At 51.2% G+C, this 20,573-nt stretch overlaps 4 protein-coding genes across 5 annotated transcripts in view; 3 read left to right on the top strand and 1 right to left on the bottom strand.

Moving 5' to 3' along the window:
- Positions 1–427, top strand: part of WDR62 (WD repeat domain 62) — a 42,960-nt gene extending 42,533 nt beyond the window's left edge. The window contains exon 32 of the mRNA XM_004765153.3: positions 82–427. Coding sequence (XP_004765210.1) covers positions 82–342 — 261 coding nt within the window. The 3' untranslated portion in view covers positions 343–427. The remainder of the gene's footprint in view (positions 1–81) is intronic.
- A 2,381-nt stretch (positions 428–2,808) lies between these two features.
- Positions 2,809–5,050, top strand: OVOL3 (ovo like zinc finger 3). Its single transcript, XM_013062855.2, has 4 exons — positions 2,809–3,490; positions 3,565–3,629; positions 4,361–4,562; positions 4,791–5,050. The coding sequence occupies exons 1-4, from the start codon at positions 3,397–3,399 to the stop codon at positions 4,997–4,999; spliced, it is 570 nt and encodes a 189-aa protein (XP_012918309.1). The 5' UTR covers positions 2,809–3,396; the 3' UTR covers positions 5,000–5,050.
- A 2-nt stretch (positions 5,051–5,052) lies between these two features.
- On the bottom strand, positions 5,053–6,489 carry POLR2I (RNA polymerase II subunit I). The gene is made up of 6 exons (XM_004765157.3): positions 6,175–6,489; positions 6,042–6,096; positions 5,661–5,734; positions 5,499–5,573; positions 5,351–5,402; positions 5,053–5,154 (listed from the first exon to the last, which is right to left on the bottom strand). The coding sequence occupies exons 1-6, from the start codon at positions 6,231–6,233 to the stop codon at positions 5,092–5,094; spliced, it is 378 nt and encodes a 125-aa protein (XP_004765214.1). The 5' UTR covers positions 6,234–6,489; the 3' UTR covers positions 5,053–5,091.
- Positions 6,490–6,624: 135 nt separating this feature from the next.
- On the top strand, positions 6,625–16,973 carry TBCB (tubulin folding cofactor B). Of its 2 annotated transcripts, none has more exons than XM_004765158.3 (6): positions 6,625–6,994; positions 7,512–7,655; positions 11,607–11,703; positions 12,344–12,535; positions 16,474–16,546; positions 16,705–16,973. In XM_004765158.3, exons 1-6 carry the CDS (start codon positions 6,881–6,883, stop codon positions 16,817–16,819), a joined length of 735 nt encoding a protein of 244 aa, XP_004765215.1. In that variant the 5' UTR covers positions 6,625–6,880; the 3' UTR covers positions 16,820–16,973. The 2 variants fall into 2 exon arrangements, with proteins under 2 accessions (XP_004765215.1, XP_012918303.1); XM_013062849.2 differs by lacking the exon at positions 6,625–6,994 and adding an exon at positions 7,074–7,230.
- The last annotated feature ends 3,600 nt before the right edge of the window (positions 16,974–20,573 follow it).

Genomic DNA, 20,573 nt, shown 5'->3' with positions numbered 1-20,573 from the left:
GGGGCCAGAGGAGAGGGCTGGGCGGCTCCCCTGGGCTGCTGGGGCTGGGTGGCCCCTGACAAGTTTGGTACCCCCTTGCAGATGGTCTCCAGTGACCCTGTGAGCACTGACCAGCAGCGGCAGGCACGGGCCGAGCTGGCCTCTACCTTTCTTTGGATCCGTAACCAGTTAGAGGCCAGTGATTGGCTGGTTGGGACTGACGTGGCCCAGGCCCAGCGCAGCCCGGGTGCCCCCTCTCCAACGACGCTGTGCCCCCTGGCCAGCCCAGATTTGCACGCCCTGCTGGAACACTACTCAGAGCTGCTGGTGCAGGCCGTGCGGAGGAAGGCACGGGGAGACTGAGGGCCGGCAGCCCCCTCTCCACAACATCCCTGCTGCTTCGGAAGAACTAGGTGTCTTAAGCAAATAAACCGACAGCTTAGAGGAATGGTTCCTGGTGCCTCTCGGGGTGCCTGCACAGGGCCCCCTCACATGGATGCTGGGGAAGGAGGGTGGACAGCAGTGTTGTGTTGGGCCAGCTTGGGGAACGTGGGTCGATGAACTTTGGAAGGGATGACATCTGTATGCAGCAGGTGTTGGCCACCTAATGTTGTACCCTCACCTGCTCTTCCTCTTCCTGACTCACCTGGGGGACATCAGCCCCAGCGCCTGTCTTGTTCAGGACTCCATCAGTGGAACCAACATTCCCAAGAAATTTGGGAACTGCAATAATGACGATCCCAACACCTGGATCCCATGTCGTCCATCCCCACGGAGCTGCTCTGGAGTCAGCTGGGGTCCTTGCCCAGGGGGGCCCAGCTATTTTCCCAAGGAGGGGCCAGCCCTTCCTCCCTGCCCCCTTACTAGTGCCCAAGAACCCACAAGATCCACTGCCATCACTATGTGCCAGACCCTGGCTCCCAGGGCACACACTGCCCACTGGTTCGTGGCCCCCAGGCCAAGCCCAGGTTGGATCCTATGAGGTCCAGACTTTTGTCCCCACCTGCAGCAGTGGAAATAAAGGAGAACCCAGCAAGCTCACTGACTGGATAATCAGGCAGCGTGCCCAGACCCTCCAGCAGCTGGGACAAGGAATTCTCTCCCCAGCGGGACTCTATCCAGATTCACCCCATGAGCTCCCAGCTGTGGTACCAGCTTCCCCAGGCAGCAGGCATCTAGCCATGTGGTATGTCTGCCAAGAACTGTGACCACTCTTGTGACCACAAAAGCCCCCACTGTCCCAATTCTCTATAAAAAGGAAGCCGGCAGGGGAGGGCCCTCTGCTGTCTCTGGAAACATTGACACACATCACAACAAATCGTGCCATTTGAAAAATCCTGCCGGGTACCTGTCTGTTGCCAGGGGTAGGGAGAGGAACAAGACAAGCAAAGCATCTGCCCGCATGTTATTAGCTTTCTAGAAAGCAAAACGGCAAAACAGTATCTGTAGGTAAGCTGTGGGAGTTCACTGTGCTGGTTGGATAAGCCAGGGGAAGGTCTTTGTGGGGTGACATTTGAGCTGAGGCCCAACAGAAGGCACAGGTCACGTGGACTTATTGGGAAGGTATCCGAGCAGAAAGAACAGCCTGTGCAAACACCCCACTGGGGGGGATCAAACATATGGAAGGAATGGAGTGAGGAGAAAGGGTAAGAGAGGAAATGGGAGGAAGAATGGGGTTCAAGGGGCAGGGCCCTTTTGCTTCATGACATTTAAATCCAAGAACAATTCACAACACAATTTCCCCCCCTAAATAAGATGCCTGACTTTGGTATTTGAGGTGACACCCAGTATTGTTTATTTCTCAGAGTCCCTCCCCCTGCCCCGCCCTACAGGTGACATATCCCTGGGGAACTGCTCTCTTTGTCCCTGCCTTGCCTGGCCACAGTCACCAAAGATCTCTGTGCCAAGGCTTGGCATCCAGGCTCCTGAACACCCAGAGAACCATCTTGAGCCTTTCCCTTGTGGACTGTACCCCTCCTCCCAACCCATATCATAATTAAGCCTTCAAAGCTCAAATAGCAAACGGCTGGCTCATGGGGGCCACGCTGCAGGGACGTGTGTTAGTCTTGATTATGTTCCTGCTCTGCTACCCTCTGAGGCTGAGTTCCACCCTCCAGCTCATTCCCTCAGCTGCCATTCCAGCACTCGGCAGCACACCCTCACCCAACTGGGAGCAAAGGCTCAAAGAAGGACAGCCACCAGGGCAGTAAAAAAGGTGCTAATAAACCTTTGCAGATGCTTCCCCTTTCAGAGCATTTGCAGGCAAGAAGAATGGAGATTGCTTTGATTCGCTTGGACCAACCATCTCTCCTGGCCATATCGCCGTTCCAACAAAATTGGGTTCTGGGTACAAGAGGAGGGTGGGCTGGTAGAGAGGACCCAGTGTGTCTGCCTTGGTTGTTCTGTGCTGTCACTGGTATCTCTGCCCTGTGGGCTAAGTTACATGTTCATTCTTAGTGCTGAGCTAGGCCTGGCCCATTGCTGGAGCTCAAGAAGTCGCTGACTGGATAAGCGAGAGGAAGTAACGCACAGAGAATGTTCAAAATCCTTAACTACCGGTTCAGAGGTCAGACAATGACCAATCTAGAACACAGACTCACTTGAATGGTGGGGTTCTAGGAGTCTCTGGTGGTTTCAGGTGACCCTTTTTGGCTCCTGGACTGTGGAAGAGTTGGAAAGTGGTGTCCCAGGCAATCACTAGGAGCTGGACTATGAACACACCAGCATTTTAATACCTGCTACACCCAGGTGTGTACAGTGTGGCTGAACGTCACCAGCATTTTAATACCTGCTACACCCAGGTGTGTACAGTGTGGCTGAACGTCAGCTCTGGGCATCTGAAAATCAGAGAGGTAGAGCTTCCTGTTGGAAGATGCATAGCCTACATTCAGCCCCGTTGTCCTTCATTCCTGCACCCTGCTGTCCCTCCGTTCCTCTGGAGCAAGCAATCACAGCCACTCCTCACCCTCCCTTCCTCAGACAGCTGCTGTGATTTGAATAACCAAGCAGGCTGCTGGATGTCCGGCTGGTAACTGATTTGCCTGGCAAACAGATCCTCAGGTCCTTGGCCCTGCTGCTACTGAGAAGACAGCCTCCCTGCACTTCCAGGAGCTGTCTAGGTTCCAGTCTTGCCCTTGCTTAAGGTTCTTGTGGGTCCTAGTGCTTAGCCACCCCTGGTGTCCGGCGAGTGTCCTCAGGAACCTGGTTTAGGAGAAGGGGGAGGAATGGTGGTCCCATGGCAGAGTAACTAGAGCCAGCTATGTCAGCTCCCTGGGCTGGTCACAAAATTTGCATGGAGAGAATAAGGCTCCGCAGGGCTCCCTCCTCCCTCTAGTCATCCGGGGCTGAGGCTGAGGCGTGACTGCAGGTGGAAGAGGCAGTCATCTGCGTGGGGCCATATCACCATTCCTGGAGGTGATGCCCCGTGCCTTCCTGGTCAGGAGTCGGCGTCCACAGCCACCCAACTGGGGCCACCTGCCTGATAAGCTCCGGGGAGATGCCTATGTCCCAGGTGGGCCCCTCACTGGGACTTGAGGTGAGGGGTAGGTGAGACACAAAGCATCACCAGCTGGCTTCTCTCCTCAGACTGCAGCAACCAGCGGGGCCCACCAGCAGACCAGTCTTCTGGCCTCGGGGACTCTTGGGTAGCGGTAAGTCTGCAGCTGGACCACAAGACCCTGCTCAGTTTCACCCCTGCCCGCTCTCAGCCTCAACAGAACCTCACTGCCCCCTACTTCCTGAGCCCATTGCATATGCCCCTCCAATCTCTGGACCTTTCCACGTATTATTCTCTCTGCTGGGAATGCCTTTCCTTTCTTAATAGAGCACCGCGTAGGCTTCATCCCAGGCCCCATTTCCTTAGGGTGGGCAGTCACAGTTCCTACCCCAAGATCCCTCTGTCTAGTGGGGCAGAACAAGATTCAAGTCAAGTGGATGGTGAACTGCTTTATGGCAAGTCAGAAAAGGTGACAGGAGCACCATGGGGGAAGACAGGGGCTTCTCAGAAGGGATTTTCGGCTGTGCATGCCCTGGAAGAAGGGAAGTACCAGCCCGAATATAAATGCAATTGGGACTATTTCAGTACGTGTTGAAAGGCAGTAAGTGTTCTAGGCAATGGATATTTACCAGGACAAAAATTCCATCCTTCCTGGAGCTTTTAATCTGGTGGGGGCTACAGGGATGGACAATAAAATTAGAAAAATCCGTTGGAAGATGTAACATGGAGAAATAGAAATCAAGGTCAAGGCAATAGGGAAAGGTCAGGGAAAGCCTTTGCACACATAAATAGCAGTCTCTGGCCTTCCCGGACCTCCTGGGTTCCCAGTTCCAGGGATTGTATTTGCTCCAACTGGGGAGTCTAACTCCCATGTCCCTCCCACAGCCCATGCAGGACAGTCTGGCCTCCACTCCCAGGGGCCCGGGGACCCTGGGCTGCCCACTCTGCCCCAAGGCCTTCCCCCTGCAGCGCATGCTGACTCGGCACCTCAAGTGCCACAGCCCTGCGCGCCGCCACGTGTGCCGCTGTTGTGGCAAGGGCTTTCATGATGCCTTCGACCTCAAGCGCCACATGAGAACGCACACCGGTAAGGAGGGGCAGGGGCAGGGCTGCTGGGCCCCAGCAGGGTCTGGAATTAAATGGGAAAGAGATGCCCGGGCTGTGGAGTTTCCAGTGTTTGTGTTTATGGGACGGACACAGGCAGAGTCTGAACAACTTAGAGCAGGAATGTGGGAATGCTCCTGGAGGGCAAAGTGGAGAGACTTTGGTTTGGAGGCCATTGCCCTGTCTGTCCTCTCCATCTGCCCTTCTGCAGGGATCCGGCCATTCCGCTGTGGAGCTTGTGGGAAAGCATTTACACAGCGCTGCTCCCTAGAAGCTCATCTTGCCAAGGTGCACGGGCAGCCGGCCAGCTACGCTTACCGGGAGCGCCGGGAGAAGCTGCATGTATGTGAGGATTGTGGCTTCACCTGCTCTAGGCCAGAGGCGTACCTGCAGCACCGGGCCCTACATCGTGCTGCTTGACAATGTGCATCTCACACAACCCACGAGGGGCAAATAAACACAGGAAACGCACGCACAGAACGCAGTATTTATTACACTCGGGAGAGGATAGTTCACTCGGTCCAGCGGTGACCACAGTGTGGGGCCGTGCACACATAGTACAAGCGCATGGCGTCCTGGCAGAAAGGGTGCGCGGTTAGGAAGGTACTATGGAATGGTACAACACCGGAACCTCCATCCAGCAGACCCGCACCCCAAGATAATAGGCAAAGGGGCCCTTCCCACTGGTAAGGGTGCCCCCAATATTGGTATCCCTGCCCCCAGGGAGGACCAACCCTGGGACCCACAGAAAGCCTTCCTCCAGCCACTCACCTCGGCCCGGGCACTGTGTGACTGGAAGAACACCGCCTCCTTGTGGCCACACCTGGGAGGACAGTCAGCCATTCAGCCAACCATACCCGTCCCTCCTTCACCCAGTGAGGACGAGCCACTCCATCCCCAGTACCAGCAGCGTGCTCACTTTTGGCACGGGTGGTCCTCGGTCCGCGGCAACGTGGGGTCCTGGGATACGTCAGCGATGATCTGGGTCAGTTCGCTGAAGGAACAGAAGGTGAATAATTACGCCCAGTCCAAGCCTCCCAACCCCAAAACCCCATCCCCAGGCTTTAGTGCCGCCACTCACTCCACTTCGTGCGTGATCTTGTTGACGTAGATGCAGCTGTTGTCGGCTTCCTGCTGGTAATCACAATTCCGGCACTAGGAGAGGGCGAGTGTGGCGGGAAGGGGGTCATGGAGAGATCAGGGAAGGGACTGGAGGGCAAGGCTGGGTCTTCCCTGGAGGGAATGACTAGAGCATGGAGTCTCGTTGGGATAATGGGGTATATTGAGAATCACTTCAGGGATGGGCAAGACAAGAGACTGGGTTCACTCGGGGGATAAGAGGCGAGATCAAAAGGCGTAGGAGGCGTGAAAGGAGTAACGGTCACGTGGAGTAGGTTGGGGTCACACTAGGAACAGATGGCCGTTCTGGGAAGCACCGGAGGCTCCGCAAGCTCGTGCTCACCGCGTAGAGCAGAATGCGGTTCTCCTTGTCCTCCTTGGGATAAAGCATGTTGTTACTGTGGGGAGGGGGAAGTCAGAGGTCAGTACTGGGGCCATTATTTGCTCCCCCTACACACTCGCAGGCCCAGCCTCACCATTCCTGGCAGAATCGAATACCCACGAAACCCGGCTCGTAGGTCCCGTCTGGTTCCATAGCGACGCACTGCCCGCCAAGCACGCCTTCCGCACTTGCTCCGCCGGGCGACCGGTCGCGGGAAGGGTCAAGTCTAGTGGCTTCGCCAAAGCGGGGCGGAGCTACGCACTTGTACTGTCTCTTGGTACGGGGCTTTGTACTCGGCTCTCTGCACTGAGGTTCGACTAATTAACTTGCTTCAATTTTTTTATATCCTGCGGTAATTGTTTACAACTCCTGAGCCTCGCTTTCCCCGTTCGTCGAATAGCAGGGTTCGAGAGCCAGGAATATGATGCTTTACGTAATATGCAAGGCGCAGGGCTGGCTGAAGGCCAGTGCACATGCGCAAACGAGGGTGCTCTCGCCAGTCCTTCCCCTGGGCTTCGGCCTCGCCCGCCCGGGCCGTTTCCCGGGCGGCCATTGGAAGAACTGTGCACGATGGAAGACCTCTCAGGATTGGCTGGGCCTACCCAAGGCTACGGGAGAGCCCTCTTCCTGGCGTGGGAAAGAGACGGTGGCGATTGGCGGACCCTGCTAGCGGGAGAGCATGGATTGGCTAAAAAGGGATCAGGGGGAGGGGCTGATATCCCAGAAGCGGCGGCGGCGACGGCTGCGGAGCCGGTGTGAGGCGATTGACCGGGCTGCGGACCCCGGCACGGCGCGGCGAGATGGAGGTGACGGGCTTGTCGGCGCCCACAGTGACCGTTTTCATCAGCAGCTCTCTCAACAGCTTCCGCTCTGAAAAGCGGTACAGTCGCAGCCTCACCATCGCTGAGTTCAAGGTGTGGCCGTGGGGGCGGGGTCCGGGGGGCGGGGCGTAGGGTTTGAGGGGGCGGGGCAAAGAAGAAATGGAGGGGCTTCGCGAACGCCGGGAGGGGCCAGAGATCTACCGAGGTTGAACTGACTGCGGTGACTGGGCCCCGGCGGGGTGGGGCCAGAGGGAACCTGAGATTCCAGAATTTGGGGGCGAAGCAAGGGAAAATCAGAGGTTGCATAGGGCGTGGCCAGGGATAACCAGGTGGGTCCTAAATGGTAGGTTTCTTGGAGAAACAGGGATGGGATGATGGTTGTTACAGGGGCGGAGCTTAGGGGCACCTGGTTGGCTCAGCTGGTAGAGCTGGAGATTCTTGATCTGGGCTCATGTGTTCGAGCCCTGTGTTGGGCGTACGGTTTACTTTTTTAAAAAACATAAAATAAATTTGCAAGTACGTACCTTAAAAAAATAAAAACGCAAGGAGTGGAGCCTCAGGGCAGAGGATGGGGCCGCTGACAGCCTTCCACCGACTGCTCCCCTCGCAGTGTAAACTAGAGCTGGTGGTGGGCAGTCCTGCTTCTTGCATGGAACTGGAGCTGTATGGACCTGACGACAAGTTCTACAGCAAGCTGGATCAGGAGGACGCACTGCTGGGCTCCTACCCAGTAGACGACGGCTGCCGCATCCACGTGAGACCTCCCCTCCATTCATTTATGTATTGAACAAATACTTGCTGTAGGTTGCTCTGTGTGATAACCAAAATAGGCCCGCCTCTCATGGAGCCCCGCATGGAGAGAGACAGAGCCATCACTGGACAGTGACAGCCAGAGTAGTCCAAACCGGACTGGGAAAAGGCCAGGGAACTGGGGGCCCCCAGAGAGGTACCTGACTCCTCCTGGCAGTATCAGAAAGGGCTTCCTGAGGGGCGGGATGCCTGAGCTGAGACCTGGGGATGAGGAAAGGGCAACTTAGGATAAGGGGTGGAAGGGCCCTGCCAGGTGGAGGCAACAGAGTACAGAGGCATATTGTGAGGTGAGTCAGGGTGAGTGATGAGACTGGATGCAGTGGGAGAAGTTGGAAAACAGAGGACCTCTGCATGCATCAACTCACATCCTCTCTGTTCTCCCCTTATTCCTCAGACAGCCCAGCATCCGAGGTGACCTCCACCTCAGGGCCTTTGCAAGTGCTATATACACTGAGCCTGCGTGGTTCCTTTTTATAGGGAGGCTTATTCCTCCCTTCCTCACACCTGGAGGGTGTGAAGCCATCTCTGATCTCAATATAAAATTTAAATCTCCTCTCTTTTCCACTTTACTTCGTTTTTGTCCTTAGCTCCTAGCACCCTGGGACATACTGTGCATTTCCTCCAGCACCTGGAATAATGCCTAGTCCAGAGAAGTTGCTCAGTGAATCACTGTTGGATACTGAGTTGAATCCATAAGACTTGGAAGATGGTGTGATTAACCCCATTTTGCAAAAGACAAAACTTAGCTTAAGGATGGAATTTACTTTCCTCAGGATGAACTACAGTTAGAATTTTCACCTCAGTTTGCATGACTCTGGAGGTCATTGTGCTCAGAGAACTGGTTCTTTTTTTACCTCTTAAGTGTTCATTGAGCATCCATGTTATGCCAGGGGTATAGCTATGAGCCATGTCTGAAGCAGTCTCTGTTTTAGTTCTGTCCCGTGTGTGAGATAGAGGTTAGCTAAATACTTATAGGAACAAATATGAAACAGAGACACGAGGGCCACATAGGAAGAGATCACAGAGCTGGGAGAGCCGATACTGGGGGAACGTGACCTATCAATGAGGTCCTGGAGGACTTCCTGGAAGAGGCGATACTTGAGCAGAGACCTGGAGAATAGGAAGAGTTAACTGAGGAAGGGAAAACAGTACTCCAGGAAAAGGGCACATCATATGCAAACACTGAGGTGAAAGGGAGCACAGGTAAGTACAGGGACTGTAGAGTGGCCTCTCCTCTGGCAAAGGGAAGTGAGAATCAGGGGAGGGCTCTGAACCAGGGGAGTCCAGGTCTGACTCAGGTGTTCACAGGCTCCTTTTGACTGTGTGTGGGGAGCAGACTGCAGTAGACAGGAGGAGCAGGGAGACTGGGGAGGGGGCTGCTTCCATAGTCCAGGTCGTGTGATGGGTACTGGATCATAGTGGGAGCAGGTCAGGGTAGTGCTGGGCCCACAGGACTGAGACTTTGGACTTACCCAAAGTCTACCTGGGCAGCCTCAGCCTCCATATGTTGATGGGTCAGGCACGAGTCATGGTATCCTCAAATAGGAGGTTTTCACACATGGATTCAGGTGTAGACAGGCTAACTTCTGAGGTCATTTGAGGAAGGTTTCCTAGAGGTGGAGCCTCTGGGGGATTTATATTTGTTTTAAATTATTTTTCTGTTTATAAATATTACCTGTGTTTGAAGTGCCTCACTGGCTCAGTCGGTAGAACATGTGACTCTTGATTTCAGAGTCATGAGTTCAAGCCCCATGTTAGACACAGAGATTATTTAAAAACAGGTTTTTTTAAGTATATATATATAATATATTACCTGTATTCGTTGCTTAAAATAATAGCCACCTCAAATTTACAAGATCCTTAATACAGAAAATAGAAATTCTTAGTGATCCTGACCAGAGAAAAGGGCCATTTCTTTTTTTTATTATTTTTTTAATTTTTTAATAAATATATAATGTATTATTAGCCCCAGGGGTACACGTACCCTCCCCAATGTCCATAACCCCACCATCCTCTCCCTAGCCCCCTCCCCTGGCAACCCTCAGTTTGTTTTGTGAGATTAAGAGTCTCTCATGGTTTGTCTCCCTCTTTCCTACCTGCCAAACCCCATACGTTGCATCTCCACTTTCTCGTATCAGGGAGATCATATGATAGTTGTCTTTCTCTGACTGACTTACTTCGCTAAGCATAATATCCTCTAGTTCCACCCATGTCATCACAAATGGCAAGATTTCATTTCTTTTGATGGCTGCATAATATTCCATTGTATATGTATAACACATCTTCTTTATCCATTCATCTGTTGATGGACATCTAGTTTCTTTCCATAGTTTGGCTATTGTGGACATTGCTTCTATAAACATTCGGGTGCACATGCCCCTTCAGATCACTACGTTTGTATCTTTAGGGTAAATACCCAGTAGAGAAATTGCTGGGTCATAAGGTAGCTCTATTTTCAACTTTTTGAGGAACTTCCATGCTGTTTTCCAGAGTGGTTGCACCAGCTTGCATTCCCACCAACAGTGTAGGAGGGTTCCCCTTTCTCTGCATCCTCACCAGCATCTGTCATTTCCTGATTTGTTAATTTTAGCCATTCTGACTGGTGTGAGGTGGTATCTCATTGTGGGTTTGATTTGTATTTCCCGGATGCTAAGTGATGTGGAGCACTTTTTCATGTGTCTGTTGGCCATCTGGATGTCTTCTTTGTAGAAATGTCTGTTCATGTCCTCTGCCCATTTCTTGATTGGATTATTTGTTCTTTGGGTGTTGAGTTTGCTAAGCTCTTTATAGATTTTGGATACTCGCCAAAAGGGCCATTTCTATTCTCACTGTTAGCCCAGTGACTCAGGCCTAACACCTTACAGTCTCTGCTCGCCCCTCTCTTTCCCTCACACCTGTATCCAGTCTGTCAGCTATGGACTCCACCTCCAGAATCTATCTGCAGTCTACACTCTCCTCCCCCACTGCGCCTGCCCTGGCCCAGCCTCCATCCTCTCACTCCTGGACCCCACAGCAGCCCTTGGTGGCGGGGGTGGGGGTGCCTGTAGTCTACTCCCCACCTGCAGCCACAAGGCACCAGTGAGGCCCTGAGTCAGGGTCAGGGCGCTCCCAGCTCAGCCTCCCTGGCTGCATCTCAGTCTGGTAAAAGCCAAAGTCTGCAGTGATCTGTTGTGTCTCCCACCTCCCCTGGCTCTCCACTCCAGCCACAATGGCATTCCTGCTGTTCCTGAAAAAGGGCTAAGGACATTTCTCTACCCAAGACTGGATGCCTTTTGTTCCTTCTCAGCCTTTAGGCCTTGGCTTAGACACCCTGTCCTTTCAGAAACCTTCTCTGACAACCCTCTCATGCTCCTAAACCTCGTTGTTTATCTACTTAGAATCTTGTCATCATCAGTGTTGAATAGATACCTGTGTTTGTTGAGGGTCGGGCTCCCAGCAGAAGGAGCACTCCTTGTGTCCCCAGCACCCAAATGCAGTCACATTCCGAGCTTGGGGCCAGCTTAGCAGGTCCCAGAGGCCCAGAGAGGGCAGATGGGCTGCCCAGAAGTCTTGTGAGCAAGACCTGAGCTTGGCTCTTTAGTTCCAGTGCCTTGGGAACCATCAGTGGGGATGGTGGCAGCATGGGGGGATTGTCTGGGAAAGATCCAGCCTCTGAGGGCTTAGATGGGGTGGAAGAAGGGGAGATGGCCAGTGTGGCCACCTTTTCTCATCCCTTCTTCTAGGCTCAGGAGAGGAGAGAAGGCCTGGGTAAAGGTGAGGCTAGAGGACTGTGGTCTTTCCCCGATGGAGAGACTTAAATCCAGGGAATGCTACAACGTGCAGTCCCCTGCCCCCAGCGTCCCAAGTCTCCCAGGCCAGGTCCTGCTCCCCACTGACCTCCCTCCCCTCACTACAGGTCATTGACCACAGTGGTGCCCGCCTTGGGGAGTACGAGGATGTGTCCAAGGTAGAGAAATACCAGATCTCACAAGAAGCCTATGACCAGAGGCAAGGTACAGCCACAGAGGGATGGATGGGGGCTTCTGGGGGCCACAAGGGGTCTGTGTGGGTGGACAGAGGTCGGGGGAAGACAGGGACACTGTGGGGAGGTCGGTGGTGTGGGCAGTGGGGACAGACAAACATGGCAAGTAGAGGTCGTGGGATGCAGTTGGTGTGTGGACAGATAGGACTCGGAGGGGTACAGGGGGTGGGTGTGAATGGGTGCTGGGAGGTGTGAGGGAGTGTGGGCCAGCAGATGGGGGCATGAGAGGGAAGTTTGGGGTAGAAGGGTCTCACATGGGGGGCATAGTGTCCCATGGGGGCATGAGCAAAACGGATCAGAATGTGTAGTGGGTAAGACGAGGAGAGGCAGCATGGAGGGACTATGATGCTGAAGGAACACGGGAAGATGGCGTAATGGGAAGACTGGAGGCAGGCACCTTCCTTTAGTTTCTGGATTGTGGGGCAGCCCCAGGGGTCTGGGGGAGAAGCCAGGGCTATAGTGGGAGACTCAGGGCTTGGGCGGCACCCCTCTGACACCTAAAAGATTTTCTCTCTGAATGTCGGCCCTGTGTGACTGGAAGGTGATCCCATTAGGCCAGAGGCCACACCAGGAAAACCATGTCTAAGCCTTGTCCCCCACCCCCCCCTCAGACTCAGTCCGCTCCTTCCTGAAGCGCAGCAAGCTAGGCCGGTACAACGAAGAGGAGCGGGCACAGCAAGAGGCCGAGGCCACTCAGCGCCTGAATGAGGAGAAGACCCAGGCCAGCGCCATCCCCGTGGGCAGCCGCTGTGAGGTGCGGGCACCTGGGCAGCCCCCTCGCCGAGGGACCGTCATGTATGTAGGTACGTGCTCCACGGAGGCCTTCTGCTCGGCCCTGAGGTGGGCTGTGCTCCGGCAGGGGGGACAGACCCAGCAATGACAGTGACAGCGCAGAGTATTGATGGCAGGGCAGTGGGATGCAGAGGCAGGACATCGTGCGTTGTGATGGAGGAGGCCAGAGGGGTCCGTTCTGAGGTGAAGGCACAGGGTACACTGTCAGAGCTGAGATGGGGAAGGCAGGGGCCTGAGGTGATGGGGGGTGGGGGGAGGAGAGAAGCTTGGTGAGGCTGTGTGAGCGGAGAGGCAGCACCACACCCGCCCTGGAGAGTGATCCTAGAGGCTTCCTAGGGGGAGGAAAGCGTGAAGGGAAGGGTGCTCCAGCCAGAAGACATGGGGAGTGCAAAGGACCAGGGAGCAAGAACAGGCTGGGCCTGTCTGAGGCAGGAAAGAAAGTCAGCTCTCGGGGAGGAAATGAGGGGAGAGGTATGAGGTGAGGTCAGGGCAGGAGTGAGGCCAGACCATGCAGGACCTAGAAGACAGTGGAGAGTAGTTGAGGGTTTTTTGTTTTTTTGTTTTTTTGTTTTAATTTTTTGGTAAAGATTTTATTTACTAGAGAGCACGAGCAAGTATAAGCAGCAGAGAGGGGCAGAGGGAGAAGCAGGCTTCCTGCTGAGCAGGGAATCAGACCTGGGGCTTGATCCCAGGACCCTGGGATCAGGACCTGAGCTGAAGGTAGCTCCTTAACCAACTGAGCCACCCACGCACCCCGGATTTGTTTTTTGGTTTTTTTTTTTAATAACAGCTTTGTTGAGATATAATTCATATACCATAAAACTTAAAGCATACAGTTCCCTGGTTTTAGGCACCTTCACAGAATTGTGCGGCCATCACCACAGTCAATTTTAGAACATTTTCATCTCCCCAAAAAGAAACTCCATAAGCATTAGCAGCCACTCCCCATTTCTACAACCTTGACTGCCCCAGGCCTGGGCCGCCACTAGTCAATATAGTCCCTGTAGATCTGCCTGTTCTGGACATTTTATATAAATGGAGTCCTGTAAGACATGGTCTTTCATGACTGGTTTCTTTCACTGAGTTCTCAAGGTTTTTATGTGTCAGTGCTTTGTTTCTCTTTATAGCCAACCCATGCCGGGTTGACTGAATATACCACATTTTACGTATCCCTTCCTCAGTTGATGGATGTGTGCGTCCTTCCAGCGTCTTGTCTATGACGAATAATACTGCTGTGGACATTCTTGTATAAGCTTTTGTGTGGACAAGGATTTTCATAGGCACTGCTGGGTCACAGTGTCACTCTGTGTAACCCTCTGCGGAACTGCACCTGGTCATCGTCACACCAGCCACGTATGAGGGCCCTGGCTTCTGCATACCCTCGCCAACATGTTTATTGTCTGTCTTTTTAATAATAGCCATTTTAGGGGCGCCTGGGTGGCTCAGTTGGTTAAGCAACTGCCTTCAGCTCAGGTCATGATCCCAGGGTCCTGAGATTGAGCCCCGCATCTGACTTCCTGCTTGGCGGGACCCTGCTTCTCCCTCTCCCACTCCCCTGCTTGTGTTCCCTCTTTCGCAGTTTGTGTCTGTCAAATAAACAAAGAAAAATCTTAAAAAATAATAATGATAAAATAATAGCCATTTTAGTGAGTACGACCTGGGACAGCAGGTGGGTTTGATTTGCATTCCTTTGATGGCTAATGAGATCGACCATCCTTGTAGGAGCTATGCGTATGTCTTACTTAGAGAACTTTCTATTCAGATCCTTCCCCCTTTTTTTTTAACTGGGTCATTTAGTTTTCATTGAGTTGTATATTAGTTTCGGGGGCCGCCATAACCAAGGAACCACACACTGGATGGCTTAAGCGACAAAAATGTGTTTCTCAGTTCTGGAGGCCCGCAGTCCCAAGACCAAGGCCTTGGTAGGTTTGGTTTCTTCTGAGACCTCTCTCCTTGGCTTGAGATGCTGCCTTCTTGGGGGGATTGGGGGAGGTGTTGCCTCACGTGGTCTTCCCTCTGTGTGCAGGCACATCCCCGGGGTCTCTTTGTGTGTCCAAATTTCCTCCTCTTATAAAGACACCAATCAGATCAGATTATATCCACCAATGGCTTCATTTTAACCTAATCACCTTTTTGAAGACCCTGTCTCCAAATGCAGTCACATTCCGAGTTACTGAGGGTAAGGAGATCACCATGTGAATTTTACCAGATGCAGTGCAGCCCATCAGTTGTAAAATTCTTTATATATTCTAGATACAATTCCTTTATCTAGTACATGATCTACAGATATTTTCTCCCAATTTTTTTCCCTCTCATTCTGTAGGGTGGTTATCTTTTTTTTTTAATTTTTTATTTTTCATTAACATACAATGTATTATTATCCCCGGGGTACAGGTCTGTGAATCACCAGGTTTACACACTTGGGTGGTTGTCTTTACTTTCTTGATAGTGTTCTTTGAAGCAGAGCATTTTAAAATTTTTTATGAAATCCGGGGCGCCTGGCTGGCTCAGTGGGTTAAGCCGCTGCCTTTGGCTCGGGTCATGATCTCAGGGTCCTGGGATCGAGCCCCACATAGGGCTCTCTGCTCAGCGGGGTCTCTCTGCCTGCCTCTCTGCCTACTTGTGATCTCTGTCTGTCAAATAAATAAATAAAATCTTTAAAAAAAAAAAAAAAGTTAAAAAAAAATTTTATGAAATCCAATTTATTATTTTCTTTGTTGTCTATGCTTTGGGAATTATATCTAAAAAAACCAGTGCCTAATATAAGGGTTCACTCCTGTATTTTTTTCTAGGAGTTTTATAGCATTATGTTTTGTATATGAGTCTTAGATGTGTTGTTTTTTTTTTTTTTTAAGATTTTATTTATTTATTTGACAGACAGAGATCACAAGTAGTCAGAGAGGCAGGCAGAAAGAGAGAGAAGGAAGCAGGCTCCCTGCAGAGCAGAGAGCCCCATGCGGGGCTCGATATCAGGACCCTGGGATCATGACCCGAGCCGAAGGCAGAGGCCCTAACCCATTGAGCCACCCAGATGCCCCTTGGATGTATTTTTGAGTTAGCTTGTGTGTGTGACATGAGTTAGGAGTCCAACTTTCTTCTCTTGAGTGTGGATATCTAGTTGTCGCAGAACTATCTGTTGAAAAGACTATTCTTTTTTTTATTTTTTAGATTTTTTTTTCTTTATTTATTTGACAGAGAGAGAGATCACAACTAGGCAAAGAGGCAGGCAGATGGGGGAGTGGGAAGCAGGCTCCCTGCTGAGCAGAGATCCCGATGTGGGGCTTCGATCCCAGGACCCTGAAATCATGACCTGAGCCAAAGGCAGATGCTTAACCCACTGACCCACCCAGGTGCCCTGAAAAGACTATTCTTAACTCATTGAATAGTCTCAGCACCCTTGTCAAGAAATCATTTGGTCATGGGACACCTGGGTGGCTCGGTGGGTTCATCCTCTGCCTTCAGCTCAGGTCATGATCCCAGGGTCCTGGGATCGAGCCCCGCATCAGGCTCTCTGCTTAGCAGGGAGCCTGCTTCCTTCTCTCTCTGCCTGTCTCTCTGCCTACTTGTGATCTCTCTCTGTCAAATAAATAAATAAAATAAAATTTAAAAAAAAAAAAAAAAGAAAAATCATTTGGTCATAAGCAGTGTGGATTTTATGCCAAATGGGATGGGTGGCCTTTGAGGAATTTGGGACAAGATATCAGTGCTACTTACTTTAAATTTTTACAAAGACTCCTCTGACTGGGGGGTTGAGTAAATAGGGGATCTAGGTTAGGAACAGTGAGACCAGTAAAGGGGGCTACCATATTCGTCCAGGCAGGAGATGGAGGTGGCCCTGGGTGGTAGCAAGGAGAGGTTTTTGCCAGGATAGGCTTTAAACTCAGTGGGTGGGAATGAATTTGGGGTGAGCTGTATCCAGGGGTTTCATTGGGCTTTCCTCTTTGGGCAGGACTCACAGATTTCAAGCCTGGCTATTGGATTGGTGTCCGCTATGATGAGCCACTAGGGAAAAACGATGGCAGGTAAAAAGTGATCCCATTAGGGCACCTGTGTGTGTCTGTGCCCGTGTCTGTGTGTGCATATGTGTGCTTATTCATATAAGGGCATGTGAGTGAGCATCTGGGGTGGGAGCCATGTTGGGGCCCTTTCTGACCACTGCCGCCCCCATCATGCCCTACAGTGTGAATGGGAAACGCTACTTCGAATGCCAAGCCAAGTACGGCGCCTTCGTCAAGCCATCGGTTGTGATAGTGGGGGACTTTCCCGAAGAAGACTACGGGTTGGATGAGATGTGACACCCAAGGAAAGGCATCCGCCTGCTCCAACTAACTCCCCTACTCATTGCCTCTCCCTGTGTGTGCCCATGGCCCTTCTCCCTGAGCCCATTTTTATTTTATTCACCTTGCCATTGACTTTTGAGACTCGTGCATTAAATTTGCGGGAAACTTAGGTGTTGGAGGACTTGATGATTATAGGAAGGGTTGGGGGGTGGCTGGGTAGGTGAGGATGAAATAGGAGGCTGGGTAAAGAAGAGGTTGGGCAGGGTGAGGCTTAATTGCTTAGCTGATAGCTGGGGCCCATGAGACTGCTCTTTGTCTTTTGTTAGTTACTGTAATGTTTTGCTGTTATAACAAAAGGGACCAAAAAAATAGTGGCTTAAACAGGGTGGTTTATTTCTTATGTAAAGTTTCATGTAATCACCGAGAACTGGTATGGTGATCCCTCTGTGTCAGAGGTCAGTCTCCACACATGTGTCTTGCTGCTCTCCGTTTTCCTTCTCATGATTTCCACATCATCAGCTCCAGGAACAAGGAGAGGGGAAGGGCAAGGATACCTCTTGCCTTTAAGGAGTATGTGCAACTCAAAACTTGTTTCTATTTCACTGGCCAGAATTTTGTCTCTTGGCCACTTGTAGTTGCAAAGTAGACTGGGAAATGTAGTTTTTATTCTGGGCAGCCATGTTCCTGGACAAATATCAGAAGTTCCTATACCATAGAAGCTGGTCGGAGAAAGGAGAGTGGGGGTCAATGAGCAGTTCCATGACAGTTCCTGTGGGTGGGAGACCTTACCTGGCTCGCTTAGTAATACTTTTAAAAAGAAAGAAATCAAAAGACTAGAAGGAGCTTGAAGCCCCTTATAGCATTGAGCTGGGCAAAGTAAATTGTGCCTTCTGGTATGTGACTTCTTCCCATGGGGTCCCTGCATTCTGGGGATCTTCGGTCACACTGTGCATGAGTCTGCATGTGCTAAAGCCCCTCTTTAGCTCCTTGAAGTTTTTTTCTGGGGTGACACAGATTCTCTCTCACACATGGAACACTGAGATTCACATCAGACACCCACCAGGAATAGATAGACACCTGTACATACACACGCATTATTGAAATTGTCGAGGTACAAAAACAAAACCCTGGTCACTTTAGAAAAAGATCCCAAGGCTTAGGCTCCTACCGTGTCAGGGAGTTGTCAGAGCGAGGAGCCTTAGAGGGGATGTCCCCCAACTTCTCAACCAGCACCTACCAATTTTAAGTTCACCCAGAGTCCATGAACCCTGATTTCATAAGTCTTCATGTCATTGCAGACACTCCACAGTTTTTGAGCCTTTCAATGTATGTCAGGCCTCATACTGGGGATATGTTCATGAAGTGGACACAGTCCTTGCTTGAGATTTAAAGGCAGACAAACATTGTCTCTCTCTCTCTCCCTCTTTTTTTCTTTACTGTGATAATAATGAATAAGGTGGCCGGCAGTGGGGGAAGGAGAACAAATCACTAAATCTGCCAGTGCTGCTGGTATGATAGAAGAAATGGGGATAGAGATGTGAAGAGGAATCACCTGAACAAAAAGGGACAGGGCTTTGTAGGCCCAGAATAATCCCTTTGGTGATTCATGCCCATCAGAAACTTGATCCCTGTGCTAAACACAAACTTAGGCTGAATGCGACCTTTGTCTTGCTGCTGAGCTAAATCAGTAACTGGACGTGCTTAATGGCTTGCTGGAGTTGATTCCTGTACCAATTACAAACTTGAGACTATTCAGTAGGTTAAGAGAGGCGGTATAACCGTACTGAGGAAAAGCACAGACTCTGAAACCAGGCAGCCTGGGTTCAAATCCCAACTCTGTCATGCAGCCCCTGGGGGACTGAACAAGTATTCCTTCTCTCTGGGTTTCACCTTCATTCCTATAAACCGGGGGCGATGACAGCACTTCCCCCGAACGACTGTTGTGAGCATTAAATGAGCTAATACATAGCTTTATATCAGCTCCACGCACATAGGTAAATGCCTTACTCAGTGAAGACTAGCGATAGGTTTAAGAACGACTACATACGGCCAACATTAGTGATGCTGGCTTTATTTAATTCTCACAGCGGGACCTGCCCTTAATTTTTTCACCTTAATTTCTTAACTCACCCCACCTTTGCACATCTGGGGACAGCCCCCCACCCAGAGGAGACTCCCAGAGTTTTCCAGGTCAACGTTAGTTTTCCAAGTCCCAGCAACCTCAGGCGTCCCAGACGCGTGCAATAACCACCAGCTGCCACGTGGGGGCAACGGCGCACTGCTCCGCGAACCCGCGCAGGGCATCGTGAAGCGCGGAGTCTCGCCGGCGTTGGGCGGTGGCTCTAGCCCGGCACGCGAACTGCATTTCCCAGAAAACCATGAGACAACATCCGCCTATTCATCCTCAACGGGAGGTCGCGCGGAATTGTGGGATGAAGGGATTTGGGCTTCTCCCTGGAGGGCGGTGTTGCATAATCGTGGGCCGCTGCCAGGCAGTCAGAGTTTAATCAGAGGGTGGTAACCGACGTCCTGGCGAGGCTGGAGGGCCGAGCTGACTTCCTGGTCTCTTGAAGAACCCAGACGAGGTGACTCTGTGGCCTGGAGCTGGCTGGGCAGTCTTCCGTCCTTTGCGTTTTCCTGCATCTCGACTGGTCATTGACGCTCTAGGCTTGTTGTCTGCAATCAAGCCGGGTGAAGGCGCTTACATCTTAAATGAAAAAATCCCCTTTTTCCTCTTTTCTCTCTTCTAAACAGTTAAATCTTTTTTTTTTTTCTAACATATTAAGAGAATTTTAAATTAGAATAGCTAAGGCTTTCCCAAGTACCCATCACCCAGCTTCTCTGGTTGTCTAACATATGGTCAGTCGTGTTTTATTTCTTTCTTCTCTTCTCCCATTATTTTTTTTTTAAAGATTTTATTTATTTACTTGAGAGAGAGACAGTGAGAGAGAGCATGAATGAGGAGAAGGTCAGAGAGAGAAGCAGACTCCCCATGGAGCTGGAAGCCCGATGCGGGACTCGATCCTAGGACTCCAGGATCATGACCTGAGCCGAAGGCAGTCGTCCAACCAACTGAGCCACCCAGGCGTCCCACTTCTCCCATTATTTTAAAGCAAATCTCGGGCAATATATCATCTCATTTGGAAATGTTTCTGTCAACGTTTCCTATCTCTAAAGACAGGAGTCTCAATCACATCTAAAAAAAAAAAAAAAAAAAAGCAATAATTCTTTTTTTTTTTTAAGATTTTTATTTATTTACTTGACAGACCGAGATCACAAGTAGGCAGAGAGGCAGGCAGAGAGAGAGGAGGAAGCAGGCTCCCCGCAGAGCAGAGAGCCCAATGTGGGGCTCGATCCCAGAACCCTGGGATCATGACCTGAGCCGAAGGCAGAGGCTTTAACCCACTGAGCCACCCAGGTGCCCCAATAATTCTTTTATTTTTTAATAATTCTTTAATATCTATATAGAGCAGTATTCAGAAGTCCCCGGCTGTTAAGATTTTATTTATTTATTAAAGATTTTTATTTATTTGACAGAGACAGCAAGAGAGCGAACACAAGCAAGGGGAGTGGGAGAGGGAGCAGCAGGCTTCCCTCCAATCAGGGAGCTGAATGTGGGGATCCCAAGTTGGGATCAGGGCCTGAGCAGAAGTCAGATGCTTACCCAACTGAGCGACCCAGGCACCCCTTTTTAAAAGATTTTCATTTATCTGTCAGAGAGTGAGAGAGAGCACAAGCAGGCAGAATGGCAGGCAAAGGCAGGGAGAGG

The sequence above is a fragment of the Mustela putorius genome, unplaced genomic scaffold, assembly GCF_011764305.1.
Source record: "Mustela putorius furo isolate JIRA1106 unplaced genomic scaffold, ASM1176430v1.1 tig00000174_pilon_pilon_pilon, whole genome shotgun sequence".
NCBI classification, from domain to species: domain Eukaryota; kingdom Metazoa; phylum Chordata; class Mammalia; order Carnivora; family Mustelidae; genus Mustela; species Mustela putorius.
This window is presented reverse-complemented; position numbering and strand designations above follow the sequence as displayed.

Bases quoted from the DNA above. Each gene is read 5' to 3' on its own strand.
- POLR2I (XM_004765157.3), bottom strand. From the start codon at position 6,233: ATGGAACCAGACGGGACCTACGAGCCGGGTTTCGTGGGTATTCGATTC. The intron at 5,735-6,041 runs GTGAGCACGAGC...GCCCTCTCCTAG, and splicing joins ACCGCATTCTGCTCTACGCG to TGCCGGAATTGTGATTACCA. The intron at 5,403-5,498 runs GTGAGCACGCTG...CTGTCCTCCCAG, and splicing joins GAGGACCACCCGTGCCAAAA to GTGTGGCCACAAGGAGGCGG.
- OVOL3 (XM_013062855.2), top strand. From the start codon at position 3,397: ATGCCCCGTGCCTTCCTGGTCAGGAGTCGGCGTCCACAGCCACCCAAC. The intron at 3,491-3,564 runs GTGGGCCCCTCA...TTCTCTCCTCAG, and splicing joins GGGAGATGCCTATGTCCCAG to ACTGCAGCAACCAGCGGGGC. The intron at 4,563-4,790 runs GTAAGGAGGGGC...GCCCTTCTGCAG, and splicing joins CCACATGAGAACGCACACCG to GGATCCGGCCATTCCGCTGT.
- TBCB (XM_004765158.3), top strand. From the start codon at position 6,881: ATGGAGGTGACGGGCTTGTCGGCGCCCACAGTGACCGTTTTCATCAGC. The intron at 11,704-12,343 runs GTACAGCCACAG...CCCCCCCCTCAG, and splicing joins AGCCTATGACCAGAGGCAAG to ACTCAGTCCGCTCCTTCCTG. The intron at 16,547-16,704 runs GTAAAAAGTGAT...CATGCCCTACAG, and splicing joins CTAGGGAAAAACGATGGCAG to TGTGAATGGGAAACGCTACT.